Source organism: Vulpes vulpes, chromosome 9 (assembly GCF_048418805.1).
Source record: "Vulpes vulpes isolate BD-2025 chromosome 9, VulVul3, whole genome shotgun sequence".
Taxonomy (NCBI): Eukaryota; Metazoa; Chordata; class Mammalia; order Carnivora; family Canidae; genus Vulpes; species Vulpes vulpes.
Window position 1 is genome coordinate 57,364,646 of NC_132788.1, and position 23,982 is coordinate 57,388,627.

Here is a 23,982-nt window from a genome sequence, read left to right on the forward strand (position 1 = left end):
CCTGGTGGCCGCCCGCCACCCCTCTGGGGCGAGCTGAGAGGGAGCTCTTTCCCCTGGACTCCCACGCCTGTCCTTGTCCATCCCTTGGCTCTGCCCCCTGCCCCTTATCCCGCTGACCTTTACTACCATCCTGGGGCTCAACCCAACAAGTCTACCACCAGACATACAGACCATCCGGGAGGCTCACACATGTGCCAAGTGACCAAATGCCTCACAGAGGCATTAATTGAAATATCAAGAGGCCCAGAGAATCAAAAGATCCACCCGTGGGGACTGATTATATAAATTCAGACGCTTCTGTAAACTGGAATGTTCTGCAGCTGTGACCTGCATGGAGACCTGGGCCCTGCCCTGGCCCAGCAGGCAAAAACTCATTATCCAGGTTATCACTCGATGTCTCAAGAGCAGCACAGGCTTTCAGCTTACTTAATATTCTGGTCTTAGATCATTCTTCATATTTGAACCCTGACATTATGTTTATTTTATTTATTTATGTTTATTTTTATTTTATGTTTATGTTTATGTTATTTTAAGTATTTAAAGGAATGTTTACTGTAATTTATCCACAGTTTATAAAAAGAGGTGTTCATACTGACTAGACTATCTTATCACCTTGAGGAACAATAGTCACATTGTATGTGTCAGGAATGTGATTTTCAGACTCTTCACACAGACTGTGTTGGAGGAAAAAAAGTATGTTGTCAATAATCTTGACTTTGTGACATATTCATTCTGTGTTGCTTCTAATATTATGTTATAGGAAGAATAATAATTTTAATGTTTTGATTGCATTTTTAAAAATGAAATAACACCATGTGGCACCTGAGTGGCTCAGTCAGTTAAGTGTTTGCCTGTGGCTCAGACCATGATCCCAGGGTCTTAGGATGGAGCCCTGCATCAGGCTCCTTGCTCAGCCGGGAGCCTGCTTCTCCTTCTCCCTCTGCCCCTTCCCCTGCTCCTGCTGTGGTTCTCACTCCCTCTCAAATAAGTAAAAAAAAAAAAAAAAATTAAATTAAAAAATCTTTTTAAAAACCCACCAGAATTTGATATTATAATCTTCATGTTACTAAAGGGATATACCAGTGGTTAAAATTATTGACCTCTGGTTTCTGAATCTGACATATGCAATTAAAGATTTGAATTCATGTTCTGTTCTGCCTCCTTGTATCTAACTTCATTTAAAAAAAATATATATATATAGTCTATAGGTTCTACTAACATATAAAAATTTAGTACATAATGTACTAATGTACAAAGATTTATACATCTTGCAAGGGGATAAATAATTCTTACATGTAAGCATTTTGCTGTTATTTGCTGATGTTATAAATTATGTCTAGATAATTAAAACTGCAAGACTTATTTATGGACTATGTAGAGATTTTCTCTGACCTTGTACATGCTCAATATTTAAAACTCTGTCTTACAAATATATTCTGTGCCCACATACAGACACACACATATGTACATATTATTTTAATAAGTGATTAAAGTCTTCAAATTGGTTATCTAGGTTTTGTCTTCCTTGTTTTTCACTTTGTCATTTAACAACTTACTTGAGTTAGCTGATCTGTAATAAACTATACATACTTGAAACATACAAATGGATTCTTTCAACATATATACACATCATGAAAATATCACATCACCCCCCCCCCCCCAGACTTTCCTCACGTCCCTTTGTAAATCTTGCCTTCTGCTTTTCTTGTTCCCCTCGGCCACTTGCAGATAGTCATTGATCTCCTTATCACTTAAAAGTTTGTTACTGGGTTAGGGGTCCAATTCCTATGAATGAGATTTGAATGAAATCCCTGAATTATCTCATATAGGTATACTCTTAAATGATCTACTATGTAGTTGTGAGCCATGTATACCAAAATAAACAGGCTTAACAGAAAAAGCCTAAGTCTTTATGTTTCAGTTAACCCAGAGAGCATACCCTTTACACTATGTTGAATTGGTTTGAAGTCAGTGCCTTGGATCATCCTTTAAAGGCATAAACTGTCACAGAAAAATTACACATTTATTGTCGTCCTTTGATTTTTGTCTTTTGGTGCTGATGAGCAACAAAGGACTGATGGTGGCATAGCCATTTCCCACAATCATTTGGACACACAGACGCACAGGGTCATTGTTCCACAACATTCTTGAAGAAGAGGAGACAATGAAGTCCAAAAAGTACATGACCACAAAGAAACTCATGAGTAACAGAATGGTCGTAGTGGCCTTTTTTTCTGGAGATGTCTTTGGAGAAAGATTGGTGCTGTGAAGATGCTGGGTCTGCCTCTTATGCTGGTACAAAAGAATCACCATGTACCCACTTGAGAGGGTCATAAGCCCCATCATGGAGACTTCCTGGAATGCCACCAGTGCAAAATATATGTACCTAAAGAAGTAGCTCACAGGACAAAGTGAGCAGGATTCAGTGACAAATAGAAGACAGGCTGAGGTCACATTGGGGGTGGCAATAGTAGATATTAAGAAATTACTATTAATGGCCGTATTGAAGACCCAGAGGAAGAAAATGCTATACATGTTTTGGTGTGATGATTTATGTTTGAACTTTGCCAAGTAGGAGCTTCGGGGACTCAGGGTGATGGCCTGGGTGACACTTAGGAGGCAGGTGGTACAAAAAGATAGGCCCCTCATCAATCTGTACAAATAGATAACTGATTTACATTTTATGTCATCCCAAAGTTTCTGGGACCCAAAGATGTCTGCAGTCATGAACCCCATGGTTAGTAGCATGACTATGTGGATTAGGGCCAAGTGAACAATGATCAGGTCAGTTGGCTTAGGCCTGTGCTTGAGAAATAAGGCGTTGACGTGGAAGATAAGAAGGATGGCATTGGCTGTGATCCCAATTCCAATTTCGGAGAAAGAGGCATTCCTTACATCAATAAAACTGGAAGGTTTGTTATTTTTATTCATCTTTATGATGGTGGAAAATAAACATGTAGTAAATGCCTAAGGAGAAGCTCAAGAAAAACTCTTTATCACAAATATGAACAAAGTTATCAACTTAACCATCACAATTGCCATCCTGAAAATAGGTGGAGTAATCCCAATGTCCTGCTTCCTACCCTTTAGTGCAGAAGACCACTCTAGCACCTTCCTGAAAGCCATCTCCAAATTCCCCTCATTTTGCAACTTCCCAGTCTTCCCTGGACTGTGTTTCCATTGTTGGGCTCATAAAGCCAATTTGCCTTTGTACTTACAGAACCTGATAAAATGCTGGATATATAGTAAGAGCTCTATAATTTTTGCTGAATTACAGTGAGGGAAATTGCCTAAAAGTGGAAATAAGGCCCTCCCAAGCAAAAGGAGTCAATGAGATAGCCATGCATACAGATGTATTAGTTCACTACAGTCTTTATTCTGATTCTGGTTTATTTCCAGACCAAATAAGACTAAATATTGATGCGTGGTCCTAAAGTCAGGCAGCCTGAATTTAAACATATGAGCTGACATTTGATACAAGCATGAACCTGAGCAACCAGTTTAGCATTAAACTGAGCTCACATGTAAAGGATAACTATAGTACCTCTATCCTAAAGATATAAGGTTAAACAGATTAAGTCAATATACTGAACATGGATGAGTGCCTGATGCATAGGGATTGCCACAGAAATGTTAGCTATTATTTTTATTATTATTTAGTTCCTCATACCTGTGACTTAAGAGAGTTGATGCAATTATCTAATAATTCCCTAGCTCTGTCCTTTATGAGAGAGAGAGGAGAAACAATTATTAAAATAGTAGAACATTTTAACGAGCTATGTTCATAGGACGCTGGTGAAATTTTACTCTTTTCTCAGAATCCTCCGAGAAATTTCACATTTTATGTATTTTTTATTATCAGGCAAGAAGGGGGCAAAAAAAAAAAAAAACAATTTTAAGTGAGCAAAATCAAATAACTAATCATTAGCAGGAACAAATTCCCAAATTTCCCAATTTTCTCTCCAAATTTCTTTTCTCTCTATTCTTTGCAAATGGTACCAGGGTAGTAAAGATAACAGCAATTTAAATAGATTCTGGGTTATTTTCTGGAAAGGTTTTAACCAGAAGACTGATGATCACCCCAACCTGAAAGATGTTTCTCCACAGAAGTTCAAGCATCCAAGTCTCCTTCAAGTAATCACTGATATCCCATAAGGACCAAATGTAAAATTTACACCAGGGAGCTTGGTGATGGCCCTACACAAGGAATATCTTCCCTATACAATGCAGGTATTTACCTTAATTCAAGCCTTAAAAATATGGAGTACATAACATTGTAAAATGGGTCCGGACACATATTTTCAGATTTGTCGTCTATAAATCAAGAATGTAAGGCTCAAATATTTTCACAGGTATTTAACAGGTACTTCTATTATGTTTAGTTACTATCAACATAATATAGCATTTAGATGGGTACTTGTTTTAAAGCCTTTGGGGAATTTTTATTTTATTAAACAGAAATTCCTTAATAGCATTAGAAAAATAATATTTTTTTCTTCTATCCCCTCCATATCTGTCTACTTTTTAAATTCAATTAATTAATGTATAGTGTATAATTAGTTTCAGAAGTAGAGTTTATGATTCATCAGTTATATGTAACACCCACTGCTCATTACATCATGTGCCCTCCTTAATGTTCATCACCAAGGTACCCCATCCCCCTGCCTATCTCCCCTCCAGCCACTCTCAGTTTGTTTCCTATTGTTAAGAGTCTCTCGTGGTTTGTCTCTCTCTCTGACTTCATCTTATTTTATTTTTCTCTTCCTCTATGATCCTCTGTTTTGTTTCTTAAATTCCACATATGAGTGAAATCATATGATAATTGTCTTTCTCTGATCGACTTATTTCACTTAGCATAATACCCTCTAATTCCATCCATGTTGTTACAAATGGTAAGATTTCATCATTTTGATGGCTAATATTCCATTGTGTATATATACCAGTCCCTCTCCAAAATATTGAGCAAGTAAAGTGATATAATTTCTTCTAGTCACACATTCAACAAGTTAGGGTTTACTCCTGTGATATGCCCAGAAGAAATAACAGAAAAATATTAATTTTCTGTGTTTTCTGGGTCACGATGATATCATCACGTATACAGTCCTAAGTGGTATTCGTTGTCTGTTATGTGCTTATGAAATATATATATATTCCTATAAATTATTTCCTATAGGCATTGAAATATATACTGATAACATTTTAAAAGAATAACACTAATTAGATATACTATTTAAAGGATAACATTTTGGGGCACCTGAGTGGCTCAGTCAGTTAAGTGTCTGCCTTTCACTCAGGTCATCATCTCAGGGTCCTGGAATCGAGTCCTGCATCAGGCTCCCTGATCAGTGGAGAGTCTGCTTCTCACTCTCCCTCTGCTCCTCTCCCCCTGCTCGTGTTATCTCTCTCTCTCTGTGTCTCACATAAATAAACAATATCTTAAAGGACAACATTTTAAAGAATGGTATAAAATAAGTTACAATGAAAATTGTAAAATTCTTATGTGTAATTTCTGTGAATACAAACTTCGCTTTAATTTAGTTTGAAAATACAGTTTTATAAGTATGTAACATTGTAAAAGTGGTCAAGTAGCATGTTTCAATCCTCTATATTGAGGTGTAGAACTCCCATTACTTTCAATATTACTAAGGGGACTGCAGTCCTACAAATAAAAATTATTAAGGAAAGGCAAGGGTGTATAGTTGCCTTGAACTTGCCCTGGTATTTAGGAAATCACGGTTTAGGTGGTCATTGCTTTAGAACCACTGGATCCTACAGCTAATCCCTTTCTCTGAGCCTGACTCTCAGGAAGCCAACCTGTAAGAAGGGGCTCTAAAGATAAACTCCTAGTTTTCATTCCTCCTCATGAATCAGCCTGATTCTGTATGTGGGCAGTTGCACCTATTAGAAGTTTCTCATTCTGAAACACAATGATCTCCTAGTAACCTCTGGTCTTAATATCTGCTCATTGAAACCAAACAGAGCAAATCTATTCCTTCTTCTTATAACATCTTAAATTAGCAGAGGATTACTATAATGTGCCTGCTAAAGTTTTTTTTTCCAAGCAAAAGAGTCCAGTTTTCCCTACTGTTCCGTAGTAAGACAGGTTTCCAGATTTGTCTCCATCCTTAATGACCTCTCCAGTTTACCCATATCTTTTCATTTATTACTTGATACATTTTTAAAAGATATCATTTATTAATGAGAGACAGAGAGAGAGAGAGGCAGAGATATAGGCAGAGGGAGAAGCAGGCTCCCAGGGGGAGCCTGACATGGGATATGATCCCAGGATCCTGGGATCATGACCTGAGCCAAAGGCAGATGCTCAACCACTGAGCCACCCAGGCATCCCACTATTTGATACATTGAAAGAGATCCTTTTCCCATGAGTAAAGGACATAATTGCTTAAAAAAGAAAAAAAAAGGCCACTAGAAATTCTTGTTTTTCTATAGGAGAAATCCCATAGGAAGCCCAAGAAAAGTTAATCTCCTTTTGCCCAGTATCATGACACAATTTGATGCATTCATGAGCATCCACTTATATCTCCTCCATGGAGTAGAAGAGAGACAACAGAAAATATTATCTCACTCATCTAGCTGTCTCTAAACTTGGTGGATTACACAAAATTATATCGATGAAGCACACACTCCACATATACACATTTTATATTTGTTTGTAAATATTATAAATATGTGTAGATTGTAAACATTATAAAGATGTGTCACTATATTATTTTTATATAAAGTAGTAGATATGAACATTTCATAAAAACAAACTAAAAGAAACTAAAAGAAATTTAGTGTGTCCTTTTGCAGTCATTACCTGAATAAACACCACTGTTTTAGGAGATTAGGGTGCCAGAAAAGAATCATTTCCCGTTAGCAGAATGATCTAGGAGACCTTCCTCAAATAAAGCTCTTAGGAATAGTTAATGTTGAGATGGTCCCTGACTTACCTATATACTAGGCACACACACAAAAATCTCATTTTATATAGTGGAGAAAACTAGCTGCCCTCAGAGATATTTAAAATGACATAATACCACAGAGAAAATAAAATGGAAGAAAATTCTAAAATAGGCCACATCTGGAGAGGTCACTTTGTGAAAGATGAAGGAGAAGCAAATAACAGATTAGGGGAAAACAAAACACAATTGAGTAAGAAATGCCAAATAGAAATCTGAGCATTCAGGGGCACCTATGTACTCAGTCAGGTAAGGATCTGACTCTTGGTTTTGGCCCAGATCATAATCTCAGGGTCATGAGATCGAGTCCTCAATCAGGCTTCACACTCAGTGGGGAGTCTTGTTCAGATTCTCTCTCCCTCTGCCCCTTCTTGTGCTCTCTCTCTCTCAAATAAATAAATAAAATCTTTTAAAGAGAGAGAGAGAGAGAGATTTGAACATTTATTTTGAAAAGTTACCACCAAGAGCTCTTAGACCTGATAGTGAAGCTATCAGAAAGATATGGCAGTTAAGACCCTGTGATACCCTGATCAAAAAAAGCAATCACTGTAGACATTCTGCATTTGTCCAAATCATGGATAATCAAGAGGACCATCAACTAGTGAAGAATAGTAAGGTCATTTCACTGGATCCAGTGGTCACAAAGGACGTGGAAGGTATAATGGAGCGAAGAATTCCCTTGCTAAACCCCAATACAAGTTTTGTGCTCTTGTTCTTTTGGGTGGAACAGATTACATGGTGAAGGGAAAGAAGGAAGGGCACATGCACTTGCTCATGTGTACCGTGAAAATAATAATGCACATCTACTAGGGTGGAGGTGATGTAGAAGTAGCACGATTAGTGTCAGCACTTAGGAATGTGCCTTAGATATATGAAAGAGCAGACTTCAGTTTGTCATTATTATATGTGTCAAATTTTCCATTGTTGTCATTACGTTTGTCATCTATGAATTAAATTGAACATACAAAAGGCATTTATAAGGCACAATTGATCATACGCTATGCATTTGGGGCTGTGGGCATATTAAGTAATATTCTCTACCTGAGGCACAATTTTAGTTGGAGAACTATGAGGAGAACTACCGGCATACCTTGTTTTATTGCGCTTCACAGATACTGTGTTTTTACAAATTGATGGTTCAAGACTTCAGGGGAAGAAGTAACTACAGATGCGGAAATAACGAGAGAACCAGAATCAGAAGTAAAGCATGAAGACGTGACTGAATTGCTGTGATCTCGTGATCAAATTTGAACAGATGAGGAGTGGCTTCATATGGATAAGCAAAGAAAGTGGCTTCTTGAAATGGAAACTACTCCTGGTGAAGATGCTGTGAAGATTGTTGAAAGGATAACAGAGGACTTAGAATCTGACATAAACTTAGTTGATAAAGCAGTGGCGGAGTTTGAGAGGATGGACTCCAATTTTGAAAGACGTTCTACTGGGGGTAAAATGCTATCAAGCACATCGCATGCTACAGAAAAATTGTTTGTGAAAATTAAGAGTCAGTTGATATGACAAACTTCACTTTTGTCTTATTTTAAGAAATGGCCACAATCATCAACTTGATCAGTCAGCAGCCATCAACATCGAGGCAAGACCCTCCACCCACACAAAGATCACAACTTGCTCAGACAGTCGTTAGCATTTTTTTTAACACTAATGTATTTTTAAAGTAAGGTATGTACATTGTTTTTTTTAGACACAATGCTTTTGAACACTTAATAATCTACGGTATGGTATAAACATAATTCTTATATGCACTGAGTAGCCAAAAATTCATTTAACTCACTCTACTGTGATATTCTCTTTATTGTGGTGGCCTGGCACCAAACCAGTGATACCTGTAAGCTATACCTGTAGGGAGGAACAGCTGGCACAGTCAGGAAAGTCAAGTCTTCACCAACTCCGTGTCAGTGCTGTGTACAGAGCATTTGTGACCAGTATGAACTCCGGAAGGATGAGGAAGAAAAATTTAAGGAATATATAAGTACATGGATGGCAGCTATTTTTCAAAAATAATGGATGACAATTATGTATTGATTTTTGCAAATTGAAAAGATCGTAAGGTACATCTCAGGGTGCTCACTTGAACTCCAGTATTTAAAGTATCAATATATTTTCATCTACTTTGAGAACAATCATGAGAAGAGGAATTCTTTTTCTAAATTGAAGAAACATTAAAATCCCAGAGGCACTACATCACAAATATGAAATTGTCAAAAATCAGGAACCCAAATGCTCCTGCGTAAGAATTGGTTTCTTCAATCAACCAACCAATGGTGAAATCAGAGCAGGATGGCTTTTTTGTTGAATTGCTCTCACTTTCATTTATCCCAAAACATTTGTATTTTAGTCACAAGGAAGGAGATCTGTTCACTTTTACCTGTTCATAATGAATGCATGATAAGATGAAGTTTGGAAAAAAATATTTAAAACCCAAGCATAGAGATCAGGGTCATAAATTTTCTTCCTGGTCAAAGGTGTTTCAGCATGTATGTCATAAATGGAAGGGGAAGGAAATTTTTTAAATGAATATGAGCTAATTTGCAAAGAAAAGATAAATTGATCCAAATAGTCTTTTCTCACCAGTTTCTGGGGGATCAGATCCTTAAACAAGCAGAAGAAATCTCTGTCATCATCACTTTGTTTTCTTTATTTTTTAATTAATTGCAGCCTCACTTTCTCTATCCTGTGATTTGAAATTTCTACCTGCTAAGGCACAGGCTTAAGTGCTAATGCCATTGATTTGAAATCTGTGAAATTAAAACTGGGCAAACAAGGCTTTCATGAGAAAATACTGGTAGATTTTTTATAGTACTGTGGTTAATGTTGCTATATAAAGCAATTTTTTGAACAAAGAACCTTATTTCCTAATAAAGAATCTGACTTTTCTTAATTACACAATTACAGCAGCACTTATTAAATAATAGTTCTAGTTGACTCATGGAGAGAAGTAAACTGAGTATACTTAATTAAAAACCAGAGCTGAAACTTACCCTTTCAAAATAAGTTATGAATATGAATTAGTAAGGTTTGGGTTTAAAATGAGTGGATGAAACTAGAGGGTATTGTACTAAGCAAAATAAGTCCATGGGAGAAAAAAATACCACATGATTTCACTCATGTGGAATTTAAGAAACAAAACTGATGAAATAAGGGAAGGGAAGGAAAAATAAGATAAAAACAGAGAGAGGCAAACCATGAGACTCTTAACTATAGGAAACAAATGAAGGTTGCTGAAGGGGAGGCAGTTGGAGGGATGTGGTAATTGGGTGATGGGCACTAAGGAGGGCACTTGATGGAATGGGCACTGGGTGTTATATGCAACTGATGAATCACTAAATTCTACCCTTGAAACTAATAATACACTATATGTTAACCAAGTTTAAATTGTAAAAAATATGAATTGATAATATAACAATACATACCTTCAGAACTGATACAATAAATAAGAGAAAGCCATTATATTCAGAGAAATGAATGGTTATCTAAAATTAGTGGACTATCATGTGAAAATCAACTTATTTTCATGAGTCAACAAATTAAAATATAAATACATTAAGAAGATTTCCCATTGCATAGCAGAGAAAACAATCCTCTGAGCTGTGGAAGATGGTTAGAGCTGGATGGCTCTCCGGAAGCTACCCAAAACTTCACCATTAGACCCAATTTGCCTGCTTCCACCACCTGCCTAGGGCCCTCCCACTCACTGATTCTAAGTCTGGGTAACAAAAAGGCACTTACGTGGATGGACGTGTAGGGCGATCCGTGCTCGCCAGAAGAACCCACACAGTTTAAAGGCAAGGATGTCATTAGCTCATCTCTCTGCAGGCCTGTAATTTTAGTGTCTGTCGAAAGGTAATAGGGACAGGCTGGGAGGGCAGAACCATGGAGCTCCCAGTGGGAACATTTTACTTGTCTCTTAACTTTAATTGATTCTCTCCTGGAAAATAACAATCTGGGAAGAGCTGAGCTCAAAACTTTCCGAGTTCCCTTGCCACAATCTGCATAAATGGATCAGAAGGGTGAAAATCATGGTAGAAGTTACTAAGTTCTCTTATTTAAATCCTAGAATTGGATGAGTACAATCCCATTTCAGACTTTGTAAAGCCACTCCACTGGGGTGAGAGGTTCCTGGCACCTCATGTGAGTGCAGTGTGGCTCTGAGTGTCTTGTCTCAAGAATGTGGGCTCCCTGGGTTGATTCTCAGATGAAACTCATGGTTTCTAGATACTATTGCCCATGTGTCCCATGATTTCCATTTCATCAGTTTCAAATTTCAAGCTCTCAACTCAAATAAGGTATAAAAATATCCCTTGTGACCATTGATGAAGGCAGCAAAACCCCTTTGGAGCTGATTTCTTTTCATTTTTCCAGGAACACCTGCAGTGGCCACACAATAGGTTATAAACATGCGTCCTCTGCATACTGGTGACTCCAGGCTCTTTCTGTGATGGAACAAACATCTGCAAAGAGCTGACAACCTTCTGTGTTCCTTGACTGAGGTACTGAGATACAAGTTTCTTTTCTTTCTTTTCTCCTCCTCTCTCCCTTTCTTTTCTTTTTTCTTTTCAACTAGGCTCCATGTCCAGTGTGGGGCTTGAACTCATGATCCTGAGACTGAGAGTTACATGCTCTACCAACTAATCCAGCCAGGTGCCCCTAAGAAATCCAGTTTCTGATCCCTCTGAGGTAACCAATGAATTGGAAACACATCATGATGGGTCAGTGTGGTGCTGACCAGAGGGTTTTCTGGCAGTAGAGGTATCACATGCTTTAATAAGAACATTCTGTAGAAGCAAAGTTCTTACACAGTAGGATCTTGAGTGATTCCCAACTTTCTTTTTTAATTAAATTCATTAAAAGGGGAACCAGAAAGAAGACAATAATTTCTGCACATTCAAAGAAATTAATTTTTTTCTAAAGATTTTATGTATTTATTCATGAGAAATGGAGAGAGGGGCAGAGACATAGGCAGAGGGAGAAGCAGGTTCCTGATGCGGGACTCCATCCCAGGCACCACCTGAGCCAAAGCAGATAGATGCTCAATCACTGAGCCACCCAGGGGCCCCACATTCAAAGAAGTTTAAAGAGAGAAAAATAAGATGCTCTGGGGCAGGGGGGATTATAACATACCTACCCAGACTACATACCACTGATATTTAATAAATCAAGGTTTTATTTTAAAAGTGCATAAACTGGGAACCCCGAGTGGCAGAGCGGTTTAGCGCCTGCCTTTGGCCTAGGGAGCGATCCTGGAGACCCAGGATCGAATCCCACGTTGGGCTCCCGGTGCATGGAGCCTGCTTCTCCCTCTGCCTATGTCTCTGCCTCTCTCTCTGCCTATGTCTCTGCCTCTCTCTGTGTGTGACTATCATAAATAAATAAATAAATTTAAAAAAAATAAAATAAAAGTGCATAAACTTTAACGTGTTTTTCAGTGGTGAGGGCTAACCCAGGTCATGATATGTGGGATCCACCACCCAGGTCTGCACTTTCTGCCCCTGGTTTTGACCAGGAAACTTTATCTGTGGCTGCCAATCAGACATTCTGAGCAAGAGTGGGAAGCTGTATGTGGGTGGTAATCACACATGTCAATGACAAAATTATCTCCTCCTGTCGTGTCAGGTGGGCACCATCTAGCAAACACATCAGCCAGCTAAGTTTGGCTTTTTTGTGGACACGTTTTCAATTTTCTTGGATAAATACATGTGTGGAATCACTGAGTTAAAAGAGTATTGTTCTGACTCAATAAGAAACTGTAAAAACTTTTCAAATGTCATTGTACCATTTTGGGTTCTTCTCAGCAATATGTGAGATTTCTAGTTGATGAATATCCTTGTCACATTTTTGTTTTTTGGTTCTTGATTTTAAATATTCCAGTGAATGTGTAGTGGAATATCACTGGAGTACTTACTACAATCTCTAAAGAGCAAGTGAACAATTGTTCATGTGTTTACTGTGTATTGTCTGCATATCCTGCTTTGTGAAATTAACATTGACAAAAGACTTAAAAATGTTTTTAAATCTTTTGCCAATGTTAATGATTTGTCTTTTTGTTTTTGAGTTGTTTTTTTTTTAATAATCTCAATACAAGTATTTGGTTGATAAATACTGTTTGCCTATTTTCTCTCAGTGTATGGCTTTCCTTGTTAATATTTGAAATTTTGGGGCATCCTGGGTGGATCAGTGGTTTAGTGCCTGCCTTCAGCCCAGGGTCTGATCCTATGGTCCTGTGATAAAGTCCCACATCGGGCTACCTGCATGAAGCCTGCTTCTCCCTCTGCCTGTGTCTTTGCCTCTCTCTCTCTCTCTAATGAATAAATAAATCTTTTAAAAAAAGATTTTAAAAAGATATTTGAAATTTTGACTTATGATTAATAAAATCATAAAGTCAACACAAAGCCTAATTATCATTTTTCCTGTTATGATAATTGCTTTCTGTGTCCTCATAAATCTTTGCCTATACAACATCATGAATATGGTCTCTGATGTCTTCTCCAAAAGTCTTTTTAGTTTTAGTGATGAAGACTATAGACTGTCTTGAATTAATTTTCATCTATTCTGTAAGGTACTAGCCAATGTTCATTTTTCTTATATGTATATCCACTTGGAGAAAGTGGAACCCTCTTACACTGTTGGTGAGAATGCAAACTGGTGCAGCCACTTAGGAAAACAGTGTGGAGGTCTCTCAAAAAGTTAAAAATAGAGCTACCCTACAACCCAGCAACTGCACTACTAGGTATTTATCCAAAGGATACAAGCATAGTGATTCTAAGGTGTACATGTACCCCAATGTTTGTAGCAGCCATGTCCACAATACCCAAAATACGGAAAGAGCCCAGATGTCCATCAACAGTTGAATGGATAAGAGGATGTGGTATATATGTACAATGGAATATTACTCAACCATCAAAAGGAGTGAAATCTTGCCATTTGCAATGACATGGATGGAACTAGAGGATATTATGCTAAGCTAAATAAGTCAGTCAGAGAAAGACAAATACCATACAGTTTCACTCATATGTGGAGTTTAAGAAACAAAAGAGGTGAACATAGGGGAAGGGAAGGAAAAATAAGACAAAAACAGAGAGGGATACAAACCATAAGAGATGCTGAACTCCAGGATAAAAACTGATGGTTGCTGGAGGGGAAGAAGGTGGGGGTAGGGATAACTGGGTGATGAGCATTAAGGAGGGCACTTGATGTAATGAGCACTGGATGTTATATGCAACTGATGAATCATTAAATTCTACCTCTGAAAAAGGAAAGAGAAGAAAGAAGAAAGAAAGAAAGAAGAAAAAGAAAGAAAGAAAGAAAGAAAGAAAGAAAGAAAGAAAGAAGAAAAAGAAAGAAAGAAAGAAAGAAAGAAAGAAAGAAAGAAAGAAAGAAAGAAAGAAAAAAAGATTTTTGAAAAAACTTCCTTTTCCCATAGGATTAGCTTTCTCTATCATTGAGAGACGAGTTTTGAATCTTTGATAATAGCTGTGAATTTGTCTATTTCTTCTTTCTGTCCTTAACATTTTTTGCCTCGGTATTTTGAAGATTTGTTAATACCTGCATAAGCATTTAGGATTTCTATTATCATTATGAAATGCCCTGCTTTACTCCTGAGAATAGCTGTTGTACAGAAATCTAATTTGTTTTATATCAGTATAATCTCTGTAGCCTTCTTTTGAGTGTTATTTTCATCCTTCTACTTTAAACTTACCTTTCTGTTCAAAAGGGATTTCTTACAGTGTAGAATTAGCTTTGGTTTTGTAAATCTAATTTTTCAGCGTCTGCCTTTTAATTGGAGTGTTTCAACACTACATGTAGTGAGATTATTAATATAGGCTTCAGTCTGTCATCTTGGTATTTGTCTTCTGCATGTCATATGTTTTTCATACTTGGATTTTCTTTGGTTCGCCCTCTCTTTTGCCTTTTTGGGGGGCTTTGATTATATATCTAATGACTCAATTTTATCTTCATAATTGGCTTTTGGTAGTCCTTTTTGGTTTTATACACTATTGATTGATCCAGGATTAGTAAAATACATCTTAAACTCAGCACAGTTCACCTTCAACCAATATGATGCCATCTTTTTCTACAGAGGCATAATTGACATACAACACTGTATTCGTTTCAGGTACACAACATAATGATTTGATACGTGTACATATTGCAAAATTATCACCACAATAAGTTTACCTAACATTTGTTACCATACATAGTTACAGAATTTTTTTCTTATGATAATTTAGCAATTTTCAAGTATGTAATACAGGATTATTAACTATAGTTTCCATCTGTACATTACATCCCCATGGCCTACTAGTTTTATAACTGGAGGTTTGTACTTTTTGACTCTCTTCCCCCATTTCTCCCAACCCCATACCGTACCTGTGGCAACCATCAAATTATTTTCTCTATCTATGAGCTTGGCTTTTGTTTTGGTTTTGTTGTGTTGTTTCTTAGATTCCATAAGTGAGATCATAGGGTATTTGTCTTTCTGACTTATTTTCACTTACCATAATATCCTCAAGGTCCATCCATGCTGTCACAAATGGCAAGGTTTCATTCTTTTTGTGGCTGAATAATATTCCATTGTGTATATATACACACCACAATTTTTTTTTTTAAGATTTTATTTATTTATTAGAGACACACACACACAGAGAGAGAGAGAGAGAGACAGAGACAGAGACAGAGACAGAGAAACAGGTTCCCCACAAGGAGCCCAACTTGGGACTCGATCCTGGATCCCAGGATCATGCCCTAAGCTGAAGGCAGATGCTCAACCACTGAGCCACCCAGGCATCTCTATTTCTTGTCTTTTAGATGGTAGCCATTCTGACTGGTGGAGGTAATATTTCATTGTGGTTTTGATTTGAATTTTCCTGATAATTAGTGGTTTTGAGCATCTTTTCATGCATCTGTTGGCCATCTGTATGTCTACTTTAGGAAAAATGTCCATTCAAGTCCTTTGCCCTTTTTTAATTGGATTATTTGTTTGTTGCTGTTGAGTTGTATGAGTTTTTTATTTATTTTAGATGTTAACTCCTTTTTTTTTTAATTTTTTTTTTATTTATTTATGATAGTCACAGAGAGAGAGAGAGGCAGAGACACAGGCAGAGGGAGAAGCAGGCTCCATGCACCGGGAGCCCGATGTGGGATTCGATCCTGGGTCTCCAGGATCGCGCCCTGGGCCAAAGACAGGCGCCAAACCGCTGCGCCACCCAGGGATCCCAACTCCTTATCATATATATCATTTTCAAATACCCTTCTCATTCAATTTTCCTTGCTTAAATTTATTCCCAGGAACTTTTTCCTTTTCTTAAGTTTTTATTTAAATTCCCTTTAGTTAACATACAGTATTGTATTAGTTTCAGGTCTACAATATAGTGATTCAGCACTTTCATACAACACCTGGTGCTCATCACAACAAGTACACTCCTTAATCCCCATCACCTATTTAACACATCGTTCCAACCACCTCCCCCTGGTACCTATCAGTGTGTTTTCTATAGTTAAGAGGCAGTTTCTTAGTTTGCCTCTTTTTTCTCCTTTGCTCATTTGTTTTGTTTCTTAAATTCCACATGTGAGTGAAATCATATGGTATTTGTCTTTCCCTGATGGACTTATTTTGCTTAACATGATACTCTCTAGCTCCATCCACATCATTGCAAATAGCAAGGTTTCATTCTTTTTAAGGGCTGAGTAATATTACATTGCATATATTATATATATATATATATATATATATATATATATATATATATATATATAATCACATCTTCCTTATCCATTCATCGTTTGCTGGATATTTGGGCTGTTTCCATAACTTGGCTATTGTAAATAATGCTGCTGTGAACATCAGAGTGCACGTATCCCTTTGAATTGGTATTTTTGTATTCTTTGGGTAAATACCTAGTAGTGTAATTGCTGGATCATAAGGTAGTTCATTTAACTTTTGAGGAGCCTCCATACTGTTTTCCAGAGTGGCCATACCAGTTTGCATTCCCAATGGAATGATGGAATGGGTTATAAAGGGTTCCCCTTTATAAGAAACAGCAGATGTTGGAATTTATTCTTTTTTTAAAAAAGATTTATTTATCTATTTATGATAGAGAGAGAGAGAGGCAGAGACACAGGAGGAGGGAGATGCAGGCTCCATGCCAGGAGCCCGAGGTGGGACTTGATCCCAGACTCCAGGATCACGCCCTAGGCCAAAGGCAGGCGCTAAACCACTGAGCCACCCAGGGATCCCCAGCATTTATTCTTTTTGATGTAACTGTAAACAGAATTGTTTTTCTTGATTTCTCCAATACTTCATTATTAGTGTATAGTGCAAATGGTGAGAATTTTGCTTCTTCCTTTTCAATTTTCATGCCTTTATTTCTTTTTCTTGCTTAATTGGTTGTCCAGGACTTCTGGTATTACGTTGAATAAAAGTGATTAGTGTTGGCATGCTTTTCTTGTTCCTTGATCATAAGAGAAAACTTTCAGTTTTTCACTGTTGAATATGATGTTAGCTTTGGGCTTGTCATTTATGGCCTTTATTATGTTGAGATATATTCCTTCTATACTCACTTCACTGAGAGTTTTTATCATAAATAGATATTGAATTTTGTCAAATGCCTTTTCTGCATCTACTGAGATGATCATCTGATTTTTATCTTTTTGACTTTTTTTATTTATCATTTGATTTTTTTATGACCTAGTAGTTGTTTAGTAACATGCTGTGTAATCTTCACATATGTATAGTTTTTCCGGTTTTCTTCTTGTAATTGATTTCTAGTTTCATACCATTGTGATCAGAAAAGATGCTTGATAGGATTTCAATCTTCCTGAATTTATTGAGACTTGTTTTCTAGCCTAGCGTGATCTATCCTGGAGAATGTTCCATGTGCACTTTAGAAGTATCCTGCTGCTTTTAGATGGAATGTTCTGTATATATATGTTAAGTTCATCTGATCTAATGTGTATTTTAAGGCCAATGTTTCCCTACTGATTTTCTGTCTGGATGATCTATCCATTGATGTAAGTGGAACACTAAGGTCCCCTACTATTGTGTTGCTGTCCATTTCTCCCTTTAGGTCTGATAATATTTTGGCCTGTTAATATTAGGTCTGCTTTATATATTTTGGTGCTCCTATGTTGGTTTCATGTATATTTATAAATCTTCTATTTTTTTTTGTTGGATTGACCCCTTTGACCCCTTTATCACTATATAGTGCTCTTCTTTGTTTTTCATTTATTTTTTTAAAATTTTTTATTGTAACTCAATTTGCCACCATATGGCATAACCCCCAGTGCTCATCCTGTCAAGTGCCCCCCTCAGTGCCTGTCATCCAGTCACCCCAACCCCCATCCACCTCCCCTTCCACCACCCCTTGTTCGTTTCCCAGAGTCAGGAGTCTCTCATGCTCTGTCTCCCTCACTGATATTTCCTACTAATTTCTCTCCTTTCCCCTTTATTCCCTTTCACTATTTTTTATATCCCCCTCTGAGTGAAACCATATAATGTTTGTCCTTCTCCATTGACTTACTTCACTCAGCATAATACCATCCAGTTCCATCCACATTGACACAAATGGTAGGTATTTGTCATTTCTAATGGCTGAAGAATATTCCATTGTATACATAGACCACATCTTCTTTATCCATTCATCTTTTGATGGACACCAGGGCTTCTTCCACAGTTTGGCTACTGTGGACATTGCTGCTATAAACATTGGGGTGCAGGTGTCCCAATGTCTTTGTTTTAAAGTCTATTTTGCCTCGTATGAGTATAGCTACACCAACTTTTTTTTTCATTTCTGTTTGCATGGAATATTGCCTTCCATTCCTTTACTTTCAGTCTTGTGTCCTTACTTCTGAAGCGAGTCTCGTACAGGCAGTATATGTATATGTCTTGTTTTCTGATCCATTTTGCCATCCTTTGTCCTTTGATTGCAGAATTTAATCCATGTATATGTAAAGTAATTACTGAGAGGTATTTATTGCCACTTCGTTGTTTTCTGGCTGTTTTTGCAGTTCCTCTCCATTCTGCTTTTGTTCCTCCTCTCTTGTGTTTTGATCACTTTCTTTAATGTTATGTTTAGATTACATTCTCATTCTCTTTTGTGTATTTGCTATAAGTTTTTTTTTAAGAGCACTGCTTTATTTATTTATTTATGATAGTCACAGAGAGAGAGAGAGAGAGAGAGAGAGAGGGGGGCAGAGACACAGGCAGAGGGAGAAGCAGGCTCCATGCATCGGGAGCCTGATGTGGGATTCGATCCCGGGTCTCCAGGATTACGCCCTGGGCCAAAGGCAGACGCCAAACCGCTGCGCCACCCAGGGATCCCCTGCTATAAGTTTTTGTTTTGTGGTTACTGTGAGGTTCACATATATCATCCTATATATATTACTGTCTATTTTAAGTTGATAGCAGCTTAAATTTGAACACATTCCAACACATTTCTTATAAGGCTGGTTTAGTAGTGATGAGCTTTTTTTTTTTTTTTTAGCTTTTGCTTGTCTGGAAAACCTTTTATCTCTCTTTATATTCTGAATGACAACCTTGCCAGGTAGAATATTCTTGGTTGGAAGTTTTTTTCCTTTCAGCACTTTGAATATTTTATGCCACTGTCTACTTGCCTGCAAAGTTTCTGTTGAGAATTAGCTGATTGCCTTATAGGGTTTCCCTTGTATGTAACAAGTTGATGTTTTCTTCCTACTTTTAAAATTCTCTCTTTTGAATGACATTAAGGAGGGCATGTGATGTAATGAGCACTGGATATTATATAAGACATGAATCACTGACCTCTACCTCTGAAACCAATAATACATTATATATTAATTAATTGAATTTAAATTAATTCACAAAAATACAAAAAAAATTCTCTTTAGCTTCTGACATTTTAATTATAATTGAATTGAATTAAATTAAATTAATGTCTTGGTGTGGTTTTTTGGAGCTCTCTGGCCTCCTTGGATTTGGATGTTGTTTCCTTTAGGTTAGGGAAGTTTTCTACCATTATTTCCTCAAATAAGTTTTCTGCCTTTCCTATCTCTCTTTCCTTTCTGGGATTTTACAATGTGAATGTTATTCTGCTTGATATTGTTCCAGAGTTCCCTCAAGTTATCTTCAATTTTTAAATGTTTTTGTTTGTCTGTTTGCTGCTCTTTTGTGCTGAGTTCCATTGCTTTGCCTTCCAGCTCACTAATCCATTCGTCTGCTTAATCCAGTTTGCTGTTGAACCCTCTGATGTATTTTTCATTTCAGTTATTTTATCTTCTGTTTGGCACTTTCTTATATTTTCTATCTCTTTGATGAACTTTCACTGTGTTCATCCATTCTTCTCCCAAATCAGGTGAGCATCTTTAATGACCATTACTTTAAATTCATTATCAGGTAGACCACCTATCTTCATACCATTAAGGTTATTTTCTGAGGTTTTATTCTTTCATTTGGAACATATTTCTCTGTTTCCTCATTTTTCTTGACTCTCATTATTTATTTATATGTATCAGATACAATAGCTACTTCCCTAAGTTTTAATGAGTGGCCTTGTGTAGATAATGAAACTTCTCATTCAACCTTGCCCTAGCTCTTGGTTGTCTCTCAAACTTCTGTGACTGTCTAAACCTGATTTATGTGCTAAGACCTATCAGTGTTCCAAGGAGGAAGAATCTCATTTAGCACCTAGTTTCAGGCTGATTAGGAGCCAGACTCTCAGGCATTAGCTTTTAAAGTATGCAAATATATATAGTCCTGTGAGGCCAACTATATACAGACCTGTGTTATCTCCTTGTTGAGTATTTTTTTTCTCTTTGTTGAGTATTAAGAGTTCTTGTATGTTTTGCTTACAAGTCCACTATTATATATGCTATTTGAAAATTGTGTGGCTTATTTTTTCATTCACTTAACAGTATAATTCAGAGAGCAGACCTTTTTAATTTTGGTAAAGTCTAACGTAACTTTTTCCTTTCATAGAATATGCTTTTGGTGTTGACTCTGAAATCTCATCACCAAATGCAAAGTCATCAGATTTTCCTGTGTTGTATTCCAAAAGTTCTATATTTTTTACTTATATACTTAGGTCTGTGGTCCATTTTGAATTAACTTTTATGAAGGTGTAATGTTTATGTCTAAATTAATTTTTAGCTCTGAATGTCTAATTGTTCCTGTATCAAATTTTGAAAACATTATTATTTCTCCACTGGATTGCCTTTGCTGTTGAAAATCAGTTGGCTGTATTTTTGTTGGTCTTGTTCTGGGCTCCCAGTTCTCTCCCATGAATCTATTTGTCAATTCTTTCACTATGTCATCATGATTACTTAGCTTTACAGTAATACTTGAAATTGGATAGTGTCAGCCTTAATTCTTCTACAGTATTTTTATATTTATTCTGGATCTTTTAAAAATCTCCAGATAAGCTTTGGAGTAAATTTGTCAATATCCACTAAGTATTTAGCTGAGATTTTGATTGAAATATTTTGAATGGAAAGATCAAGTTGGGAAGAATTAGCATCTTAATAATATTGAGCCTTCCTATTTGTCAACTTGGACTATCTCTTCATTTATTGACATCTTTGATTTTTTTATCAGCATGTTGTAGAATTTCTCAAACAGATCCTGTACATATATTTGCTAGATTTATACTTAAGTATTTCTTTTGTGCCAATGTAAGTGACAAAGTGGCTTTAATTTCAAATTTCATTGCTCATTGGTGATATATAGGAAAGCAATTGACTTTTGTCTATTAACCCTGTATTCTGCAACCATATTTTACTCAGCTGTTACAGGAGTCTTTTGTTGATTCAGTGGCATTTTCTTACCTAACCAATCTTGTCATCTGCAAAGACAATTTAGTTTCTTCCTTTACTATCTGTATACCTTTTACTGTCTTTTCATGTCTTTGTTATTTCATGTTATTGCATTAGTTAGGATTTCTAGCATGATATTGAATAAAAGTTGTGAAAAGGGACATCTTATATTATTGCTGATTGTAGGGGAAAGACATCTAGTTTCTCACCATCAAGTATGATGTTAGCTGTATGTGTTTACAGTTTAACATAATGAAGAAATATCCTTCCGTTGCTAGTTTGTTGAGTTTTTATCAGGAATGGTGTTGGAGTTTATCAAATGCTTTTTCTACATCAATTGACAGAATTATATAATATTTTCCCCTAGCCCGTTGATATGATGGATTATGTATATTGATTTTCAGAGTGAACCAATTTTGCCTGCCTGGAATAAATCCCACTTGGTCATGGTATATAAATCTTTTTACACATTGTTGGATTTGATTTGCTGATATTTTGTTGAAGATTTTTGCATCTATATTCATGTAGATTCCATCTATATTATGTAGTTTCCCTTCTTGTAATGTCTTCATCTGGTTTTGGTATTAGGGTAATTCTCCCTCATAGAATGAGTTAGCAAGTCTTCCCTCTGCTTTTATTTTCTGAAGAAATTGTGAAGAATTGGTAATTATACTGGTATAATTTCTTCCTTAAATGTTTGGTAGAATTCACCAGTGAAATCATCCAGGCCTGTTGCTTTCTTCTTTGTGGAACATTTTAGTTATTGCTTCAATTTATTTACTAGATGTTGGTAGTTTGTATCTTGGAAGGAATTAGCCCATTTCATTTCAGTTATCAAATTTATGAGTTTAAAGTTGTTCATAATATTCTTTTTATTACCCCTTTACATGTCAGTAGTGATGACCTCTCTTTCATTTATGGTAAGAGATTTATAAATGTTATTGATCATTTTCAGACAACCAGAGTTTGGTTTCATTGATTTTTCTCTATTGATTTCCTATTTTCAATTTCACTGACTTATGCTCTAATTTTTATTATTCCTTACTTCTGCTTTGTTTAGACTTAATGGACTCATTATTTTCTAATTCCTTAAGGTAGAACCATAGATTATTGACTTTATATCTTTCTTCTTTTCCAGTATATGCCTTCAATGCTATAAATTCCCCTTAGGCACTGATTTCATTGTATACCACAAATTTTGACAAGTTGTATTTTCATTTTTATTTAGTCCAAAATAGTTTTAACTTTTTGAGATTTCTATTTTTATCCATGTGTTATTTAGAAGTGTGTTGTTTAGGGTGTCTGGTGGCACTGTCAGTTAAGTGTGTCTCTTAATTTTGGCTCAGGTCATGTTCTCAGGGTCATAGGATCAAGCTATGGTGGGTTCTGTGCTCAGCAGGAAGTCTGCTTGAGATTCTGTCTCCCTCTGCCCTTCCTCTTCATATTTCTCGCTCTCTCACTAAAATAAATAAATAAATCTTAGTGGGGGGAAAGTGTGTTGTTTAATCTCCAAGTGTTTGGGGATTTTCCCCCTATCTTTCTGCTATTGGTTTCTAGTTTAATTACATTGGAGCTCTGAAGCATATATTGTCTGATATCTCTTGTTAAAAATTGGTTAAGATGTGTTTAATGTGCCAGGATGTGATCTATCTTGGTGAATGTTCCATGTGAGCTGGAAAAATATATATACTTTGCCCTTGTTAAATAAAGTAGTCTGTAGATAGCTATATAATATCTGGTTAGTTTATGCTGATGCTGGTTAGTTTAACTGTGCCCTTCCTTATTTTTTGCCTGCTGGATTTGTCCATTGGTGATTGAAAGGCACTGAAATCTCCAACTGTAATAATGGATTCATCTGTTTCTCCTTGCAGTTCTACCAGTTTTGGATCACATGCATTGATGCTCTGTTGTTAGCCACATATACATTAAAGGATAGTTATGTCATTTTTGGTGTATTTTATAAATATCAACCAAATCAAAGTGATTAAAAACTTTGGGGATCCCTCGGTGGCTCAGCAGTTTAGTGCCTGCCTTCGGCCCAGGGCGTGATCCTGGAGTCCCAGGATCAAATTCTGCATCAGGCTCCCTACATGGAGCCTGCTTCTCTCTCTGCCTGTGTCTCTGCAACACCCCCCCCCCCCCCGTCTCTCATGAATAAATAAATTTTTAAAATCTTAAAAAAAACTTTGCTTTTCTTCCTATTTTTTTGGTCTTAAATAATTCT

The 23,982-nt window shown here is 36.6% G+C and overlaps 1 protein-coding gene across 1 annotated transcript; it reads right to left on the reverse strand.

Annotated features, from left to right (window-relative positions):
- Nucleotides 1-2,004: 2,004 nt before the first annotated feature.
- Nucleotides 2,005-2,931, reverse strand: LOC112914511 (vomeronasal type-1 receptor 90). Its single transcript, XM_025991633.1, has one exon. The coding sequence runs from the start codon at nt 2,929-2,931 to the stop codon at nt 2,005-2,007; it is 927 nt and encodes a 308-aa protein (XP_025847418.1).
- Nucleotides 2,932-23,982: the final 21,051 nt, after the last annotated feature.